At 41.2% G+C, this 21,172-nt stretch overlaps 1 protein-coding gene across 5 annotated transcripts in view; it reads left to right on the top strand.

The window, feature by feature from the left end:
* The window catches only part of taf1 (TAF1 RNA polymerase II, TATA box binding protein (TBP)-associated factor), a 191,159-nt gene extending 170,563 nt beyond the window's left edge, over positions 1-20,596 (top strand). For 4 of the 5 annotated variants that reach the window (XM_038776265.1, XM_038776262.1, XM_038776266.1 and 1 more), the window contains 5 exons: positions 2,908-3,042; positions 3,742-3,873; positions 3,986-4,136; positions 10,236-10,413; positions 18,183-20,596. In XM_038776265.1, coding sequence (XP_038632193.1) covers positions 2,908-3,042; positions 3,742-3,873; positions 3,986-4,136; positions 10,236-10,413; positions 18,183-18,405 — 819 coding nt within the window. In that variant the 3' untranslated portion in view covers positions 18,406-20,596. The remainder of the gene's footprint in view (positions 1-2,907; positions 3,043-3,741; positions 3,874-3,985; positions 4,137-10,235; positions 10,414-18,182) is intronic. The other variant, XM_038776267.1, reaches the window with a different exon arrangement.
* Positions 20,597-21,172: the final 576 nt, after the last annotated feature.

The raw sequence follows: 21,172 nt of genomic DNA, 5'->3' as shown, positions 1-21,172 counted from the left end.
GTGGCTTGGTAGAGAATCAAACCTTTTTGAAAAGGTAACAAATAAGGACATTTCAACTGAATTCGATGGTGTTGAATGTTGCAGTCCCAAATGTGTTTACTGTTGCAAACTGTTACTCCATGCAATTCACATGTTGCATATTTCAACTGCCAAATTGACTCAAAATCTGATTATGAAGCTGACGTACATTGGAATTATTGACCCATTGTAAAGAATTAACAATAAACTTCATATTACTGGAGATTAGAAGATGATTGCCATTGAATCCAGTCTGAGAACAATAGTTAATGGATGTTTGTTGAGGAAACAAACATCGAGAACTTGGATGAGGATAGTCGAGAACAATATTTTTCATACTTTTTTTCGAGTGACCCACGTTTACAGAATGACCAACTGTTGCGACCCACGCCACATTCACAAAAGATTCTCCATAGTTACTTTTAAAAAGTCACACTCATTGTTGCCACTTCTGTATTATTGAATGTCATTTTTAAAATTGAGCTGGTGTTTCACCTTCAATGACAGCTCCACCCTGACACCTTGCTAAAGGGTGTAATTTAGGATTATTTGGTTATTTTATTTCTTCACACACATTGTTAGCATTTGGAAAATTGCATGTAGCGCTGGAAAGATTAACAGACTCAATATTGCACAGTTTTAACAATGTCGTGTTCACACGTTCAAAACCTAACACGACCTCGGATAGGAAATTAAATTCAAAACTTCAACTTCAGAAACAGGTGGGTTAGCCCTCTTGCCTCACGGCGCCGAGGTCCCAGGTTCGATCCCGGCTCTGGGTCACTGTCCATGTGGAGTTTGCACATTCTCCCCGTGTTTGCGTGGGTTTCACCCCCACAACCCGAACGATGTGCTGGTTAGATGGATTGGCCATGCTAAATTGCCCCTTAATTGTAAAAAATGAACGGTTGAACTAAAAACACGGTCAGACAGAATGTCACTGGACGCCTGTCAGTACCGTTTCCCAGGTAATTATTTAACAAACTGAAAGCATTCTTAAAAAAAAACTATGCTGGGCACAGTTCAGCTGACCAATATACAAAACGTGCAGACACATTCCATTCCACACACCTGTAACATTTTACCGGCTCCTGTATACATGAGTGTAGTTTAGTCGCCAGCTAATGCCATCGTTGGCGAACAATACAAGCCCCGATAAAGATAGATGCAAAGGAGGGCAGCACGGTGGCCTAGTGGTTAGCATAACCGCCTCACGGCGCTGAGGTCCCAGGTTCGATCCCGGCTCTGGGTCACTGTCCGTGTGGAGTTTGCACGTTCTCCCCGTGTCTGCGTGGGTTTCGCCCCCACAACCCAAAAATGTGCAGAGTAGGTGGATTGGCCGCGCTAAATTGCCCCTTAATTGGAAAAAATAATTGGCTAATCTAAATTTATAAAAAAAAAAGATAGATGCAAAGGTCCTTGCTGTAGAGGAACCAATTCAGCTGATGGAGTCCACGCAGCCACATAGCAGAGACGGATACTTGGGGACGAGTATCTGGGAAGAGGGGGTGGATAGCGGCGGGGGACTCCATGAAAAAAAGAAGGGTCCTTGAAGGACAAGAGCCCCGGTGTGGAGAGACAATTTGGAAATGGAAGGCGTGGATATAGGGGTTTGTAAGGTTGGAGGAGGCTGTATGTCCAGCTTAACCGAGAGAATGATAAAATAATAATCTATATAATAATCTTTATTATTGTTAGGCTCACATTAACACTGCAACAAAGTTACTGTGAAAATCCCCTAGCCCCAACACTCCGACGCCTGTTCTGGTACATTGAGGAAGAATTCAGAATGTCTAATTCACATAACAAGCACGTCTTTCGGGACTTGTGGGAACAACCTGAGCACCCGGAGGAAAACCACACAGACACGCGGAGAACGTGCAGACTCCAAACAGCCAGTGACCCAAGCTGGGAATCGAACCTGGGACCCTGGTGCTGTGAAGCAACAATGCTAACCACTGTGCTACTGTGCTGCCCATTGTGCTACCGTGCAGACACACTGAACTCCAGAAATAATACCACACTGAACTGAAGAAATAATACAGATCCTGCGCTGAACACAGTAGCAAGATATGTCACCCAAAGAGAATTTTCCAGTTCTCTGACTGCAAGCTGCCCAACTACAGTCTGGCCCAGCGAGACAAGGAAGTCCATGACACTGGCTTCTACACCAGCCTCACTCGATTATGCACTGTAATGCAGTGAGAATTTACTCCGAGAGAAAACAGTAAACATGGTCAGGCGACATTTGGGGATCATTTTGGTGGCCTTTTGGCGACCCATCTGCGCGTTGCGACCTCCACTTTGAAAATCACTGGTCTAGAACTTCAAAAGGATATAGACAGATTGGTGGAATGGGTTGACAATTGGCAGATGAAATTTAATGTAGAGAAATGTGAAGTGATTTTGGAAAGAAGAACATGGAGAGAGATTATAAAATAGAGAGTACAATTCTAAAGGGGGTGCTGGAGCACATCTGATTACTTGAGGGAAATTTCTGCAGTGTATTCCATGGCAATGAAACTAGAACCCTTCATTTGAATGTGGAAAATTTAAACCTGAGGAAGAATCACTTGCTCTTCCTGATTTTCGCCTGCAGATCCCACGATCACTCCCAAATCCTCTTATGTCTTGAGCACAGGGCGGTTCATCACTTGTATGTTTGTTTACCTTGCATAAATGTAATCTATTGTGGTATATCTGCTGACATACTCTGAGAGTTGATATACCTTGTGTGCTTATCAGATCACATGGCTATTGGAGAAAATTCAGCAATTTACTTAGGATGATATACGTTTTTACAATTACACACAGACTTGATAAAGGAAAATCAAATGCTTTTAGAAATTTAAAAAACAATTACCTCTTCTATTTTTGTGGATGTTTCAGCCACCAGAATTCGAAGATGGAAATATGTCACTTATTATGTCTCAGGAACTTTCTTTGTTTCATGAGGAAGGCAGTATGTCTGCCAGTGCCACCCCAACAACAACACCAGAGAAAATGCACCACAGGTTGATGCAGGTGAGAAGAAAGACAGAGAATCTAACAAATGGTTCAGCTGACAGGTCTTTTTTTCATGTATCTGTTCGGGGTTCTGAAAGTCCCATTTCTACTCCTTAAACCAACATTGTAAAAAGTTGCGTACAGCTAATTTATGTTTTATTAGTCTTCATTTCCTATATGTGACAATGGAGGTACCAATGGACAGCCCCTCTTAAACTGGTGTGATTTCTGTTTCCCTCCCTTCTTTGAAACTACTGACACATTCTGGTGCACAGTTACATTGATCACAACATATGTTTGTATGAAATTGAACCATTAGAAGTTCAACAATAACATTTACCTATTGGATGCCGAAACTGATCCCAAACTTTTGTGCAATTCGGTATTCAATTTTAAACATAGTCATGGAATATTAGTAGGCTATTTGACCATACGCACAATCCTGTCCTCACCATAGATTTGTACATGTATACTGTCTTGCAGTGGTCACTGAATAGCAATCAGAAGAGGACTTTTTTTTATGTTCTCTCCTCAATCCATTGACTGACGTCAAATGTGATGCTCCCCTTGTTACTACAGCCGAGGTCAGCTGAATCAATGTAGACCAGAGATTGATTCCAGGACTTCGCTGGCTTTGATATTCCTTTGAAAGAATGTGTGTCCCTCTTTTAGGATTGCATTACTTTCAAATTCTCATGCGGTATATTTATTTCTTAGGGCCATTGCCGTGAGGGGCGTATCAGGACAGGTGAGGAGGAATCTGATGTGGATGTGGAGGGTTTTGAGGAAGATGATGATGGTAAACCGAAGACACCTGCCCCAGCAAGTGACTTTTACCTTGCTCTGCATGTAATAATTCATTGCAACCTTGAATGTTTCATTTGACATTTTCATGCATTTCTGTTCTGTTTTCATTTGTGAAACACACCATCAAATATTTTGCAATATTATCTTTTGACAGGAAGCAACTGAGGGAGAGTGTGAAATGGAAGATGAGGATGAGATAAATATACCGCAGCGTCAGGCGAGCATCTTGTATGAAGACTTGCTAATGTCAGATGGGGAGGATGAGGAACACAGTGAAGAGGAAGAAGGGGATAATCCATTTTCGTGTAAGGAGAATTCTTGTTGCTATTCCAGATTGTATTGTGAATTTGATGAGTTTTAAAAGCAAGAAGATGTATGAAAATAAGTTTGCAACATAGTTAAATGGAATCAACAAAGTCCCCTGAGTGGAATTCTAACAACAGTATAGAAATGTATTGTATATAGAATCCCTTTTCTGTGTATATAAAAAAGAAAGATGTGAAAGAGATTAGAGAGCATTGAGTAGGATACCAATTGCACGATCAAAAATGTAGGTTTTCAGGAGGCGTTTGAAGATGGGGAGGCATATGAGTTTAGGAGATCCAGCAACCTTAAACATGATGGCTGAAGGCTATTTCTGTACATGTTCTGAAATATCAAATAGTGGTTACTATCATTAAGTAGGTCCAGTGTTCATGTTTAAATAAATGTTGACTATTCCTTTAAATGTAGTTTGAGCCCTATTCTGTCAAGAGGTCAGTTAATGAGGTATGACACGAATCAAAGACGACCAAATACATTACAAGAAATACACTTACATTTCTTACAGCTGTCCCCTTGTCATATTATGGCTGTATAAGGAATCGGACAAGAGTATAGAAATTTGGTAATAGAAGAAACTTTAAACCTTATATTTCAATGCACAAAGCATTAGGAACAAAATTAATGAGCTAACGGCGTGAATAGAGACAAAGGGGTATGATTTGGTGGTGATTACTGAGGCATGGTTACAAGGAGACCAAGTCTGGGAGTTGAATATCCAAGGGTACTCAGCATTTTAGAAGATAGACAGAAAGGAGGTGGTGTGGCTTTACTGGTAAAGGAAGATATCAGTGCTGTAGTGAGAAATTATATTGGCAGTGACGATCAACACGTGGAATTAGTCTGGGTAGAAATAAGAAATAGCAAAGGAAAGAAGTCCATGGTCAGAGTAATCTATAAATCCCCAAACAGTAGTTCTGCAGTGGGGCACAGTATAAACCAGGAATTATTAGAGGCTTGTAAGAAAGGTATGACGATAATCATGGGTGATTTTAATGTGTGCATAGACTAGATTAATCAAATTGGCAAGGGTAGCCTCAAGGGAGAGTTCATTGAATGTATTAACAATTGTTTCTTGGAGCAATATGTTGTGGAACCAACCAGGGAGTTGGCTATTCTGGATTTGATCTGTGCACTTAAGAGGGATTAATTAATTACCTCATAGTTAAGGATCATCCAGGGAAGAGTGATCATGACACGATAGAATTTCAAGTTCAGTTTGAGGGTGAGAAACTGGAGTTTCATACTCGCGTTCAGGAGTTAAAGGTGATTATGTTAGTATGAAGACAAATTTGGCCCCAGTGAACTGTGCAGGAAGAGTAAAAGGTACGACAGTTGAGCAGTGGCAGTTGTTTAAGGAAATATTCAATTCCTCATAACAAAATATATTGCAAAGAGGAAGAAAGATTGTAAGAGAGGGGAAAAACATCCATGGCTATGCAAGGAAGTTAAAGATAACATAAAGACAAAAACAAAGGCATGTCATATTGCAAAGACCAGTGACAAATTGGGAAACTTTTAAAGATCAACAAAGGGTTACTAAAAAAGAAATAAAAAGAGCAAAGATAAATTATGAAAGAAAAATAATGCAAAATATTGAAAAAGGTAGCAAAAGCTGTCGAACCTTTTACTCCTCCTGCACAGTTCACTGGGGCCAAATTTGTCCTCATACTAACATAATCAGCTTCTATAAGTATATAAAAGAGGAACTAAAGTGAATGTTGGTTCCTTGGCGGATGAAAGTGGGGAGTTAATAGTGGGGAACATGGGAATGGCGGAAACTCTAAATCAATAATTTACCTCAGTTTTCATGGTGGAGAACACTCGTACCATCCCAGTAGTAACAGATAATGCAGAGGTAATAAAAAGTGAGGAACTTAGAACAATCATCGTCAATAGGGAAAAAGTACGAAACAAATTACTGGGATTAAAGGCAGGCAAGTTCCCAGGGCCTGATAGTCTACATCGTAGGGTCTGAAAGGAAGTGGCAGCAAAGATAGTGGATCCATTCTCTGGATGCGAGAAACGTTCCAGTGGATTGGAAAAATGAAAATGTGATGTCCTTACTCAAAACGGGATGCAGAAAGTAGTAAACTATAGACTACTTAATTTAACATCTGTCATTGGGAAATTGTCAGAATCCATTGTTAAGGAAGTAATAACAGGGCATTTAGAAAGTCAAATTGCATTCCATCGGAATCAGGATAGTTTTATGAAGGGCAAATAGTGTTTGATTAATTTGCTAGAGTTCTTTGAAGATGCACCAAGCCAAGTGGATTGTAGCTGTAGATGTAGTAGATCTGGACTTCCAGAAGGCATTTAATAAGGTGCTGCACAAAAGGTTAATACACAAGGTAAGATCACAAGGGGTTAGGGGTAGCTTGGATAGAGGGGACTGGCTAACCGACAGAAGGCAGACAGTCGGGAAAAATAGATCTTTTTCTGCTTGTCAATATGTAACTAGTTGAGTGCCACAGGGTTCGGTCCTCGCGGCCCCAACTATTTACAATCTATATTAATAATTTGGATGCAGGGATAGATGGTTCTATAGCCAAATTTGCAGATGACACTAAAATAGGTGTGATAGTAAGTTGCATTGAGGAAATAAGAAATTTACAAATGGATATGAATAGGTTAGGTGAGTGGACCAAAAGTTGGCAGATGGAGTTTAACGCGGATAAGTGTGAGGTTATCCATTTTGGTCAGAATAATGGAAAGGCAACTTATTATCTAAATAGAGAGAAATTTCAGTGCTTTGTTGCAGAGGGATATGGATGTCCTCGTGCATGGATCTCAGAAAACTAGTATGCAGGTACAGAGGGTAATAAGGAAAACAAATTGAATTTTTACCTTTATAGCTGAAGGAAGGGTATAAAAGTTTCTGCAATTGTACAAGGCATTGGTGAGACTTTATCTGGAGCACTGTGTACAGTTTTGGTCCCCTTATTTGAGGAGGGATGTAGTTTCATGAGAGGTGGTTTAGAAAGGTTCATGAGATTGATTCCAGAGATGAAAGGTTTGTATTATGAAGATAGATTGAGCAGTTTAGGCCTACTCTCTCGAATTTAGAAGAATAGGAGGAGATCTAATTGAGGTATATAAGATCATAAAAGGAAAGGTATTGACAAAGTAGACGTAGGCGGATGTTTCCTCTTGAGGGGCAATCTAGAACGAGGGGCCATAATTTTTAGATAAGGGGTAGCAGATTTAAAACCGAGGTGAGAAGAAATTACTTTTCTCAGAGTCGTGCATCTGTGGAATTCACTACCCCAGAGTCTGGTGGATGCCGGGACATTGAGTAAATTTAAGGAGGTGATAGACAGCTTTTTAATTAGTAATGGGGTGAAAGGTTATGGGGAATGGACAGGAAAGTGGATTTGAGGCCAAGAGGAACTCACCCTTGATCGTATTGAGTGGCGGAGCCGGCTCGAGGGGCTGAATTGCCTACACCTGCTCCTAGTTCTTATGTTCTATTTTAAGCACTGATGTTGACACCCATTTCCAGTATATCATTTAAGTGGCCTAAACGCCGGCAAGGTAGCTACCCTCTAGTGACATCACAAAAAAAAATCCAATGCTCACCTGTTATCTACATGTATGCTCTTTGCAGCAGAAGTCACTGGAAAATGACTTGGAACATGAAAACTGGCTAATTTTCTTTGTTGTACCTCAAGGATATTGAAAGCAATTATCATGTCGAGTCTGAGATCAGTTAACTCAGTGCAAATCATTAATTGAAACTAAGATGTTGATCACAAAAACACATGACACAGGAATGGATTGAAGTAAAAGATAAGATTGAAACACAGCTGCTCAGCACTAAACTGGAACAATTGTTTCATTTCTATAAACTGGAAAAATAATTTGCATATTATGCATAACAGAGTCTGCTGTTAATATAACCAAAGAGAAAATGCTTGAAAATCTCAGGGGGTCTGGCAGCATCTGTAGGGAGAGAAAAGAGCTAATGTTTTGAGTCCAGATGACCCTTTGTCAAAGCTATTAATATGATGGTCGCTGCAAAAAGAGACATGTCGAAGCTTTTCGTCTTCATCAGGAACTTTACAAGAATAATTTATTCTGTCTGGGAAAAGAGTGCTGGTTGGTTGGCAAGTGGGCTCTGATTGGTTGAGGTATTGCCATGGAAAATGCACCAATTGATGGTAACTGACACTTACTGTCATTGTTTGAAATTTAAACCAGGCAGCGGGCAGGTGTCAGGAGGGTTGCATAGTAATCAGTCACGCTGTTCCTATGGTGGTCCAGATCATGGGAGAAGTACCCAACTGCCGCAACCAGATTTTAAATTGAGAATGGCAGCCACGGCTGCCTTTTACATGAAAATAAATTAAATTATTTGCATATTCTGACACAAAATGGCAGCAGAAAACAGGTCACGCACCCTGCACATAATCTTGACATCAAGCACTCTCCATGTACGTACTTTTGGAGCCAAATAACGGAGCTGAGCTGCTTCCATTTTCTAGTTGCTGGGAAGAGGACTGCGAAGGTGGATCATTTTCTTAAAATGAAGACACAGCAAGAGACTCAAATAGGCAGTGTATCAATTGGACAGGAACTCACAACAGAATCTGCTGGAGACACTGCTCAGGAGAGTACAAGGCAGGACAGAACAGTGCTAGTGTTAGCTCTGAACAGAGTTCCAGGGCTTCTGGCTCACAGCCTATAAAGAAGAAATTTCCCACATCTGCTCGGTTGGATTTTCCATTTGCATAAAGATTGAGGCGGCACAAAGAAACTGGCTGAAGTCTGCACCTGATATGTGCATTTCTCCCTCTCTCCTCCTGTGAAGCTGATTGGAGTGAGATTGTGAGGACAAAGCAGCCTCCCCTTTCGCATTAATGATAAGCGAATGTGCCGTCGCTTGTGAACGTCGGCCTGTATCTGTTGCGAAGCCGACGTGGGTCGCAAAGGTCGGCTGGCTGGCAAAAATGGGGCCCGGGACGGCGGCACAAAGGTGCAGTGGTTAGCACTGCTGCCTCACGGCGCTGACAACCCGTATTTAATCCCGGCCCCAGGTCACTGTCCCTGTGAAGTTTGCACATTCTCCCCCTGTTTGCGTGCGTCTCATCCCCACAACCCAAAAGATGTGCAGGCAAGGTGGATTGGCCACGCTAAATTGCTTCTTAATTGGAAAAACATAATCGGGTACTTTACATTTGAAAAAAGTGTCCCGGGAAAAAAGGTTTAAAAAACACTGGTTTAGATTTAGTAAAACTTCCCTACTTTTCAATTCTAACTCTTTAGAAGCAAAGCCTAGTGTATGGTTTACCTTTTTTATGGCCTTGCTAACCTGTGGCACAACCGTGATTGGTTTATTTGTACTCTGAGATTCCTATGTTCCTCTATCCCAGTGTATCCTTCTTTTCCTGGGACACACTTTTGCCAACGGGCCAATCTTCGTGACCCACTCTGGCCAACTTTCGTGAACTGTGCTAACTGACGTTCGCGGCCCACGCCGACCAACCTTCACAACATACACTGCCTTTATTACCTTTAATGCGAACCACTTGGTCCTCCCAATCTCACTCCAGTCAGGTTTACAGGAAGAGAGGGAAATGTGCATATAAGGTGCAAAGTTCAGCCAGATCATTTGTGCTGTCTTCAACTTTATGAAAAGGGAAAATCCTCGCACATGTATGTTGTTGTGAAGGGCAATAGCAATATAATGTGTGTTTTCTTTGGCACTGGATACTCCCGAGGAGATGCTGCACCATAATGCTGACAGGCTCATGGGCTTTTGGCATGTTTTTAATGTGGTATTCCAGATCAGCTACAGCAGGGTCATCTTTTTATTTGGAGTCGGCTCTCAGTTAATAACTGACTAGGGTCTCAACATTAAAAAGGAATTCTTTACCCACCACTTCTCTTTCAAAATCTGAAACTTATCAACTGCCTTATGTGAAAGAAACTGAAATGGGTATTTCCACCATTGTGCAGGAAAATTGCTTCCTGGTACCAAGGGCTTGACTCTATTATACAGACACAATATTGTGACTAACTGTTGGTTGACTGACCACTAACATTGCCTGTTAATTCAAACTCTTCTTTGTTTCAAAAAGCTATTCAGCTCAGTGAGAGTGGCAGTGACTCTGATGTTGAAACAACTGCCATCCGACCAAAAAAACCTCATCTGACACCTGAGAATACACGCATGGGAATGGAGAATGAGGAGAGCATGATGTCCTATGAGGGAGATGGTGGTGAGACCTCTCAGATCATGGAGGACAGTAATGTAAGGTAAAATTATTTGAACAGAGTGGGTTATCATTTCTCTAAATCGCATTTTGCTTCAAACCAGCAGGACCCAAACTTCAAGTTTTATTAGATATACAAAAAAGAGGGCAGCACGGTGGCCTAGTGGTTAGCACAACCGCCTCACGGCGCTGAGGTCCCAGGTTCGATCCCGGCTCTGGGTCACTGTCCGTGTGGAGTTTGCACATTCTCCCCGTGTCTGCGTGGGTTTCGCCCCCACAACCCAAAGATGTGCAGAGTAGGTGGATTGGCCACGCTAAATTGCCCCTTAATTGGAAAAAATAATTGGGTAATCTAAATTTAAAAAAAAAAAGATATACAAAAAAGGTGCAGGCAATCTTGATAGTACCATTAGGCACTTAATGCTTCTTGCATCAACTTTATTGGACATAAGTTGTTCCATTCTCTTGTTTACTCAAAGGTAAGTTATCTATTTTAACATTTGACTTGTTCATTGTCTTTTTTCCACAAATCCCTTAAAAAATATGGGGTCGCTCCTTTAATACAATGATGAGGAGACAGTTCTTTTTCTGAGGATCATAGGATTTTGCAAGTCTTTTCCATAAAAGGCAGTGGAAGCAGAATCTTTCAATATTTTAAAGGCAGATCTAGATAGTTCCTGATTAAAAGGGGGTGAGCAGGAACTTGGGGTTGAAATTACAAGCATGTCAGTCATGATCTTATTGAATGGCAGAGCAGGCTCGAGGGGCCTACTCCTCTAAATTTGTGTGTTCATTCATCAGGGATGATTGTGAGATCTTTTTTCTGTTGCTTTCCATAACATTGCAAACTGCCGGTAAACATATGACCAATCTGATTATTCAGGTTTGGTTGGGACAGCTCCCAAACCATGTGAAGGTATTATGATTTAACTAGATTCACGTATAGAGTAATGGCTTACTGATCTTGTATAACTTGACTTTTTCTGAGGTAATTATTACTCATTCAAGCTGTTTCTTGAAGAAAGTTTGCAAATTGGAAGGTGCCTGTAAATTTCTGACCAGGCCAGGTTAAAACCACCTGGATTTGACTGTCTTTTTCTTCTGTTAAACTATTGACAATTTATTTATTTATTTTTAAAAATAAATTTAGAATACCCAATTCATTTTTTCCAATTAAGGGGCAATTTAATGTGGCCAATCCACCTAGCCTACACATCTTTGGATCGTGGGGGCGAAACCCATGCAAACACGGGGAGAATGTGCAAACTCCACCAGGAAAGTGACCCAGAGCCAGGATTAAACCTGGAGCCTCGGTGCCATGAGACAGCAGTGCTAACCACTGCGCCAGCGTGTTGCCCTCACTATTGACAATTTAATGAACATCTATCAGACTTCAAGGTTTTCTGTAGATAAATGTATGTTGGCAGATCTCCCCATTGTTAATGAACTAATTTACATTTGACTGCCTTCATCATCTCAATGGGAAGGAATAAAATAGGAAAGTTTCAATCTCCTCTGCTCATCACTAGTGTTAGACAAAGACAAAAATGCTACTTGTGGATTGGGAAGGCAAAATGTTGCTCAATTAGGGGCTCTAATTAATGGTGGAGGGTTCATGCTGAAGTACTGTGCAGAGAAGGGGTGATGGGGGGTATCAGTGAAATTGCTGCTGAAGATGCTGTTTGGTTGCAGTACCACAGAAGTCAAGATGCTGCTCAGTGGAAGTGGTGTGGGGAGTGGAAGCAAAGCGACATGGATAAAGATGATTCTCTTACTGGGACATTAGGACTAAAGTCCTGGTCAGTGGGGTTTACAGGGGCCACCATGATATGCGCAATGGGGGAAATCTAGAGTCAAAATTATACTTTGTTTGTGGTGGAGGAGTTATATTGCTCAGTCGTGTAATTTGTAGTTGGGGGCAGAGGTTCTACAAGTTGGAAGGTGTTTGTAATGGTAGAAATCCTACTCGCCAAAGAACAGGGTGACTTATTTTGCCAGCAAAAATATGCAGAAGAGCAGTAACATCATTGCAGTCTTAATGTAAGCCTACTTGTGACAATAAAGATTATTATATATTTTATATATTCATATGATCCAGCCTTGATGGGCTAGAAGAGTGGAGGTCATACGGGGTGGCGAATAGGTTGGTTGGTTACTGGGAAATAGTGTAGTTTGATTTCTCAGGGTTGGCTACAATGAATGGGTATCACGATCGGGTGATTGAGCTTCCTTGCTAAGAGGCCTCCATGGGAAAAGGCTGAAAGAGGCAGGCAGGTGGAAGTGGTTACAATGCTTGCAAAGTTTTTGATATTAAGTGACCCTTTTATCATCTTCATTTAGTTAAGACTGTTGACCTGTAAATTAACGATGCTCAGGGGCTAATCAAGCTATTTTACAATGCACTTTGCTAGTCTAATCAACAGTTTTCAGTGTCAGGATGAGAAACATATAGGCTGGAAACAGATATTTATGTCTTTTTTGAGGCATCACTTACTTGCAGGGTCCAAATCATAAGTTTAACTGATGATTATTGAAGATGTTTGACTGCGGGTGCTCAACACCTGAATAATTATATTTTATTTATTACCATGACCGATACCTCTTAAAATAAATTCTGGTCATTATAGGTCCGATATCTAAAATCTGGCAACCTTTGGAATGAGACTGTGCTGGATTTCAGATTCTCCAAGGTTTTGAATTATCCACCATTAGTTTGGAAGTGAGGGGGGGGGGGCATCTCATAGAAATGAAACCCCCTTTTTAGTGATGGTACCAGAAGATCCTGACACCGGCATTGTGCGAAACACAGCATGGGAAATCCTGCCCAAGTTTTCTGTTGTCAGATAGCTATCTGAAGGAGTGCAGGACTGAGACCTGATCTAGAATTCATGAAGCATCATTCCCGGAAGTAATCTTATCCTCCGCCAATATGATCCGTTCACTGGGAGTTGGTGGCAATAAACTGATCCCAGTTTGGTTGGAAGGAATTAGTGGATTTGCCTCACTTTACAATAGAGCTATTTACAAACATAGAAAATCGGTACACAAGGCATGTAACTTAGTTCTGTCTCTAACCTCGAGTTCCCTGGGATTACAGACCATTTTGGAGAAAATCCCCAGCTCTATCCTGCAATTGGGCAGGTAGCTTTGTGACCGGAGAATAGGGAAGGCCGGGGAGCAGATCTTAAAAGTGCTGCAGATCCTCTGTGTGCACAAATCTCGCTGATTCTATCATCTGGATAAGCCCAAGAATGTCTTGATTTCCACACTTTATTTCCTACTTTGTCCTGGGAGTGTCCCAATCTCGCAAGGGAAAAATGTCCGTTTTTCGACAGCCGGACTTTGGATAATATAGCTGTGTCACATTGCTGTTTGTGGTACCTTGTGTAGAGATTTGCTGCTGTGTTTCCTGCATTACAATAGCGACAATACTTCAAAAAAATAATTCACTGGTTGTAAAGTTCTGTGGGGCACCTAAGTCATGAAAGGTACTGTATTGTTTGTTCTTTTTACCTTTTTGGTTAGGCTTAGGTAAAATAATTAATCTTTACCATTAAATAGCAGCTACATATCATTACCTAAAAGCAATAGCAAATCTGTGACAAAGTAATTCTATTTCACTTGGGTGGTGTCCAAGGCCCAATTATTTTCGGCTGCTTCTTCAATGATCTTCCCTCCAATCTAAGATCAGAAGTGAGGATTATGCGCTGACGTTTCCCAGTGATCAGTATCATTCAGTGCTCCCCAGATACTGAAGGAGTCGGTGTCTGTAAGCATCAAGAACTGGATAATATTCAAGCTTGGGCTGATAAAGTGTCAAGTAACATTTGGATCACACAAATGCCAGGAAATGGCTATCTCCAACAAGCCAGAATCTAATTATCTCCCCATGACATTCAATTACATAACCATCGCTGAATCCTCCACTATTAACATTCTTAACTGGACCAGCCACAAAAGTACTGGGGCTACAATTCCAGGTCAGATGCTAGTAATTCTACAGCGATTAACTTGACTCCTGATTTCCCTAAAGCCTATTCATTATTTACAACAGGCATTGCCAAATTCGGCGGCGTGACCCGCGGGCTGGTGTCGGGAGGGTTGCGGAGCCGTACGTGACGGCGCTCCCGATCGCGCAAATCCGCGCGCAACAGTCGGCTTTTAATAATGCCAACTGCGAGCGGCCATCAAAATGGCCAGGAACAGATAAAATAAATTTAGCTGCACTGCGCATGCGTGTCCGATCATCGGTGCGCATGCACAAAACTATGCGCATGTACACCGATGATAGGGCACGCATGCACAGTGCGGCCACATTTTATTAATATGGTCGCAGCCTTTTTTTTTCAAGTTCGGGGGGCCAAAAGGACCCAAAACCATTTCCTCCATTTTTGTCAGTAACAAACAAGGTAAGAGAAAACGGTGGGTCGCACAGGTCGGTCGGCGTGGGCTGCAAAGGTCGGCCGGCGTGGGTCGTGAAGGTCGGCCAGGTTGGGCCCCAAAGTTTGGCTGGTTGGTAAAAGTGGGTCCCCGGAAAAAAAGTTTGAAAAACACTGATCTACAAGGCTCAAATCAGGAGTGTGATGGAATATTCTCCACTCAGCTGGATGGGTGCGGCTCCATCAGCACTCAAGAAGCTTGACACCATTTAGGTGAAAGCACAGCTGTTTGATTGCCGCACTATTCACCACATTAAACTTTCAGCCCCTCCCTCACTGACTCATAGTGGCAGCATCGTTTCCAATGTACCATATAAACTGCAGAAACTTGTTAAAGATCCTTTGACAGCACCTTCCAAACTCTACTACCCAACAGAACAAGGAAAGCAAGACGCATGGTAATATCAACGTTCCCCTCCAAACCCCACACTATCCTGACTTAGAACTAGATTGTTCTTCCTTCATTGTCACTGGGTCAATATCCTGGAATTTGCTTTGTTATAGTACTGGTGTACCTACACTGCATGTACTGAAGTGGTTCAAGAAGGTGGCTCACCATTACCTTCTCGACAACAATTAGGAATGGGCACTAAATGCTAGCATTGTCAACAAAGCTCATATCTCATGTACAAATCATGTACAACAGTCATGGTAGCACAGTGGTTAGCATTATTACTTCACAGTGCCAGGGTCACAGGTTCGATTCACTGTCTGTGCGAGGTCTGCACATTCTCCCCGTGCCTGCGTGGGTTTCGTCCGGGCGCTCTGGTTTTCTCCCACAAGTCCCGAAAGATGTGCTTGTTCGATAAATTGGACATTCTGAATTCTCCCTCTGTGTACACGGACAGGGCCCGGAGTGTGGCGACTAGGGGATTTTCATAGTAACTTCATTGCAGTGGTTTTTTAAAATTATAAATTTAGAGTACATAATTCATTTTTTCCAATTAAGCAGCAATTTAACGTGGCCAATCCACCTACCCTGCACATCTTTCGTATTGTGGGGGCGAAACCCACGCAGACTTTGGGAGAATGTGCAAACTCCACACGGACAGTGACCCAGAGCCGGGATCGAATCTGGGACCTTGGCACCTCAGGCAGCAGTGCTATCCACTGAGCCACCATGCTGCCCTAACATCATTGCAGTGTTAATTGTAAGCCTACTTGTGATAATAATAAAGATTATTATTATAACAAAAAAGCATCACTTGGATATCTAAATGATTCAATGTTAAAACTTAAAAAGATATGAAAATGCAACCAAGGTTTGAGGGGGAAAGGCAATGCTAACAATAACTGGCAGTGTTTTGCTGCTGATCTGTGGGACAGAAGGCCAGATGAGCATGTGATATCCTTCACACTGAAAACTCCTTTTTGACAAATTGGCACCGAGGAAGGTTCAATGCATTTGCCATTGTCAAAGATCCCATAAAAGTCTTCAATAAAACACCAGTTGCACTTTCCACATATGATATCTAACATAAGGGCAGCACGGTGATGCATTGGACAGCACTGCTGCCTCATGGTGCCGAGGTTCCAGGTTCGACCCCGGCTCTGGGTCACTGTCCGTGTGGAGTTTGCACATTCTCCCCGTGTTGCTTGGGTTCGCCCCCACAACCCAAAGATGGGGCAGCATGGTAGCACAGTGGTTAGCACAGTTGCTTCAAAGCTCCAGGGTCCCTGGTTCCATTCCCGGCTTGGGTCACTGTCTCTGAGGAGTCTGTACGTTCTCCCAGTGTCTGTGTGGGTTTCCTCCGGGTGCTCCGTTTCCCCCCACAGTCCAAAGATGTGCAGTTTAGGTGGATTGGCCATGATAAATTGTCCGTGGTGTCCAAAGAAGGTTAGGTGGGGTTACTGGGTTACGGGGATGGGATAGGCTTAAGTGGGGTGCTCTTTCCAGGGGTCGGTGCAGACTCGATGGGCCAAAGGGCCTCCTTCTGCACTGTAAATTCTATGATTCTATGTGCAGTGTAGGTGGATTGGCCATCCTAAATTGCCCCTTGGAAAAAATGAATTGGATACTCTGATTTATAAAAAAATTTTAAAATTGTATCTAACATATATGAAAACATTGTAGTTGAAAAGGATTGGAGTAATGACATCAATTAAAATATACTTTTATTTTTCAGTATGGTACTGCAGATATAAGTACATACGTGGGAGGTGGTGGCATAGTGATATTGTTGCTGAACTAGTAATCCAGAGACCCAGGATAATGGTCTGGGAAACAAGGTTCAAATCCCACTATGGTAGATAATAGAATTTGAATTCAATAAAAAACTTTAAAGGAATAATAAAAAGGAATTAAAAGTCTAAGAAAACTGTAATCAATTGTCATAAAAACCCATCTGGTTCACAAATGCCCTTCTTAGGGATGGAAATTCGTTGGCCTACATGTGACTCCAGACCCACAGCAATGTGGTTGACTCTTAAATGCTCGCTGAAATGGCGTAGCAAGCCACTCCGTTCAAGTGCAATTTGGGACAAATGCTGCCCACATCCTAGGAAAGAATAAAAAAAAACACTTGAAAGCAGGTTAATTGATTTATTCAAGACAGAGTGAGACAGATTTTTGATAGACGATGGCGGCAAGGGTTATGGGAGGCAGATGGCAAAGTGGAGCTGAGACAATTCCAGACCTATTGAATGGCGGGCCAAGTTCAGAGGGCTGAATATGTTCCTATGTTAAACAAAATACAAAAGTAGCCATCATAATAAAGAAATATAATTTATTTTAGACCTGGTGTCAATTCCATGAGCTATCATCGGTTTCAACATAACTTGTTAGGTATGAAATCAGCTGGTAAAACAACATGCCTGAAGTCCACCATGGTGGTGAAAAAGTAAACGTTTATGTTATTGTAGCCATGTCGAAGCTAATTTACTTTCAAATGAAGTTGCTGAGGGGTAACTTTTAGCGATTGAACAGGACCTTGTGCTGCATTGTTCTTTAGGGCTTTGGCCAAGGGTGGTATCATGACCTGTACAGACTTGGAGGGCCTTCCTATGCTGTATTGTTCTTTTTTCTTTAGGGTTTTGGCTAAGGGTGGTATCATGACCGGTACAGGCTTGGAGGACTGAAGGGACTGTTCCTGTGCTGTACTGTTTTTTGATGGGACTTTTGGGGTATGTCAGAAGGCACAGTAGGAGATGCAGTGACTATGCCTCTTGACTCGATTGTGATATGTAATAGATTACAGCACTTCAAGGCACTTCGAAACAAATGCTTTTTATAAAGCACTCATGTTTCGCCTTGAAAGGTGCTATATTAGTGTAAGTATTATATAGTTTAATTGGATCCAGTGTTACTCTGGTTGTTTCACGGCTCAATTAAATCATAAGTTTACTAAATAGTAATGCAACCTTTTTCCCTCAGCTATGAGAGCTATGAAGAAACTGGGCTCAAATCAAATACACGTGATACAACCTTCAGCAGTGGAGGATGTGACTATGAGCTGTCAGAGGAAGAAGAAGATGAGGAGCAGAGGCTTGGACCAAGTGTTCTTAATGAGGTTCAACTGAGTGAAGATGAGGAAGACAGCGAGGAATTCCACTCCATTGAAGGGGACAGTGATATAGACTCAGATATAGAAACGTGAACACATTACAATACAGACATTGGATACATAGATGACCATAAACAATCTGCTGTGGGAGAAAGACAGAGAGGAACCAACACTAGTGTAGATAATCACAGAGTTGGTGGTAGATTTCATTTATATTTGCTATATCCATTTACACTTTTATGGTTGTGTAGATGGATAATCCTGTACAAATATTGAGAGCAAATGCCAAGCCCAGTAACAAACTGTGCTTCATGTTCAAATACTTTAGATTTTGTATATAAGACTGTGCCTGGAAGCTGGACAAAGATTGTGTGTAAAAGGAGTTTGAGAATTTGTACTTTTTTGTTCATAAGGTAGTCATGAAGAGTGCTCACTATCAGCAGCGGTAGATTATAGACTTTAATATCACAGTTTTTCAAAGCTGGCCATAACAGGTACAAAAACAAATATTAATCCTGTTACTTTTCCTGGAAATGTTTATTTTTGATGAGACATGGACACCAAATGGTGATCCTGCTCCTTTTTGATTCATTATCTGTTGCTTTCTGCATAATTGCAGCTTATGTTTTATAATTGATCATCTAATTTTTAAATTTAATTGTCGCAACATCTTGCGGAAAGACTTGACGACTGAAGAAAATTTTGCTGATTTCTGAGTGATGAACCAGTGGATGAATTTATATTCACATTTATTAATGGGAAGGATGGATTGTTGTCTGCCCAATTTATATTAATTTAAGGATATGAACAACAAGAAAGTGGGAAGTGAATGAAAATGAAAGCAGGATGAGGAAACAAAAGGCCGGTCCCAGATTCAAAATATCGTGTTGGAAGACGAAAGAAAAATATATTTAAGACCATAAGTAATTTCAAGAAATGAGTACACACTCTGGAAACATACCATCATAAACAACAAAATATTTTGGCTACTATTTGTACTAGTCTTGGAAAGATAACTCCTATTTGAGTTTTGAACTTTGTTATTTGTCTTAAATCTTTCTTGTAAAAATATGTCCATAATTTGATTTCTGTTTCTGTATCATGATTACACCCCAATGGTTTGTGGGTAACAAGAACTGCCACTTGGTTAAATCCTGGTTAAATATTGTTGGTACCCATAAAATTATATAATTGATCAGTGACATTGGGTTGTAGGGGATAATTTGGCAAAACAAAATCATGAATAGTGTTTTGACGATTATGATCAGACAAAAATTTGACTGTTGTATTTTGTGATGTGTATGTTGCAATTTTGTAACATCTTATGTCAGTTCTAAATGACTAAAGCTACTGTTTGAAATACTGTTTTGTTTAAAATGTCAGGGTTTTGAAAACCAAAATTTTACACCTAAATTGCTGGAAAACCTATATTTTGTGAAAATTGTTGTAAATCTCAGGTAAAGATACTACCTGTTCAGTGTTCATTGCTTTTAGTTTTTATTTCTGCTTTGCAGAAGCAAGTGACATACTTGATGCCTAAAATATGTTTTATATCAAGTAGATTTTTCTACTTTTGAAGCTGTTCCTCACGGATTTTGGGATTCTTCAGTTAATAAATATCTAATTGAATCTTAAATTTTAATAAAATGGCAAAGAGCAAAACCCGAATCATAAGACTTAAAAGATGGGCATTGTTAGAAAAGGAAACAGAGACCGAATAAGATAAGGAAATCCAATACATGAGATGAAGAACCTATTAAAGTTAGTGAGGATAAGATTTGTGGCTGAATAAAACATAAGATGGTTATTTCTATTCAGGACAAATTAAGAGTTTTACGGCGATATGAGACTTCCCAGTAGGATAATAAAGGAATAGTGTACAAAGGTGATAAAAGAGTTGACTGCAAAAACAGCTTTTGGATGCCTGCACAAGAAGTCAAGTCAAAAGAATGGAGAGTTTGGGATTTAGGGTGATGCTGTTCACCAAGGACAGAAGTGGCCGGTAACCTGGGACTTGGTGTGAGATAGAATATAGGTAGCACAATTTTGGAAAAACTGAAGAAGGCTTGACTGCAAACTGATAGAGTGGAACCAAGTGAGGTTAGAGAACAAAGGAGAGGTATTGGAGGATTGGGTCAAAAACTGCAAAGAAGTTAAGGGAAATTGCACTATGGTCACAGTAATTTGGGGGATGCTATTTGTCACTTTTATTGGGACCACTTCAATTCTGAAGCAAGGATTGAAACACAGTTGCACTTTTGTAAATAAAGTCTGTTTTACCACAGATTTCTGGTGCTTGTAGTGACTTACACTGTCGCTGTTACTTTCTGCAAAGATCATATTCTCTTAGCCATTTTCATACCTGTTCTTGTCCACAGACTATTATTTTGCTAATATGTGGAAATGTTAGAATTAGAACAGTACAGCACAGAACAGGCCCTTCAGCCCTCAATGTTGCGCCGAGCAATGATCACCCTACTCAAGCCCACGTATCCACCCTATACCAGTAACCCAACAACCCCCCCCTTAACCTTACTTTTATTAGGACACTACGGGCAATTTAGCCTGGCCAATCCACCTAACCCGCACATCTTTGGACTGTGGGAGGAAACCGGAGCACCCGGAGGAAACCCACGCACACACGGGGAGGACATGCAGACTCCGCACAGACAGTGACCCAGCCGGGAATCGAACCGGGGACCCTGGAGCTGTGAAGCATTGATGCTAACCACCATGCTACCGTGCTGCCCAATTGTTGCATTGCTCTTATCTACTTCTGCTGGTTTCCATTGTGCTCTGGAATCTACATCATCTCCTTCCAGTACCATGCCCTAAGAGGGCAATGGAATGCATGTACTTC

This window comes from Scyliorhinus canicula, chromosome 17 (assembly GCF_902713615.1).
Source record: "Scyliorhinus canicula chromosome 17, sScyCan1.1, whole genome shotgun sequence".
NCBI classification, from domain to species: Eukaryota; Metazoa; Chordata; class Chondrichthyes; order Carcharhiniformes; family Scyliorhinidae; genus Scyliorhinus; species Scyliorhinus canicula.
The sequence above is the reverse complement of the archived record's forward strand: the minus strand, read 5'-3'. Positions and strand labels throughout refer to the sequence as shown.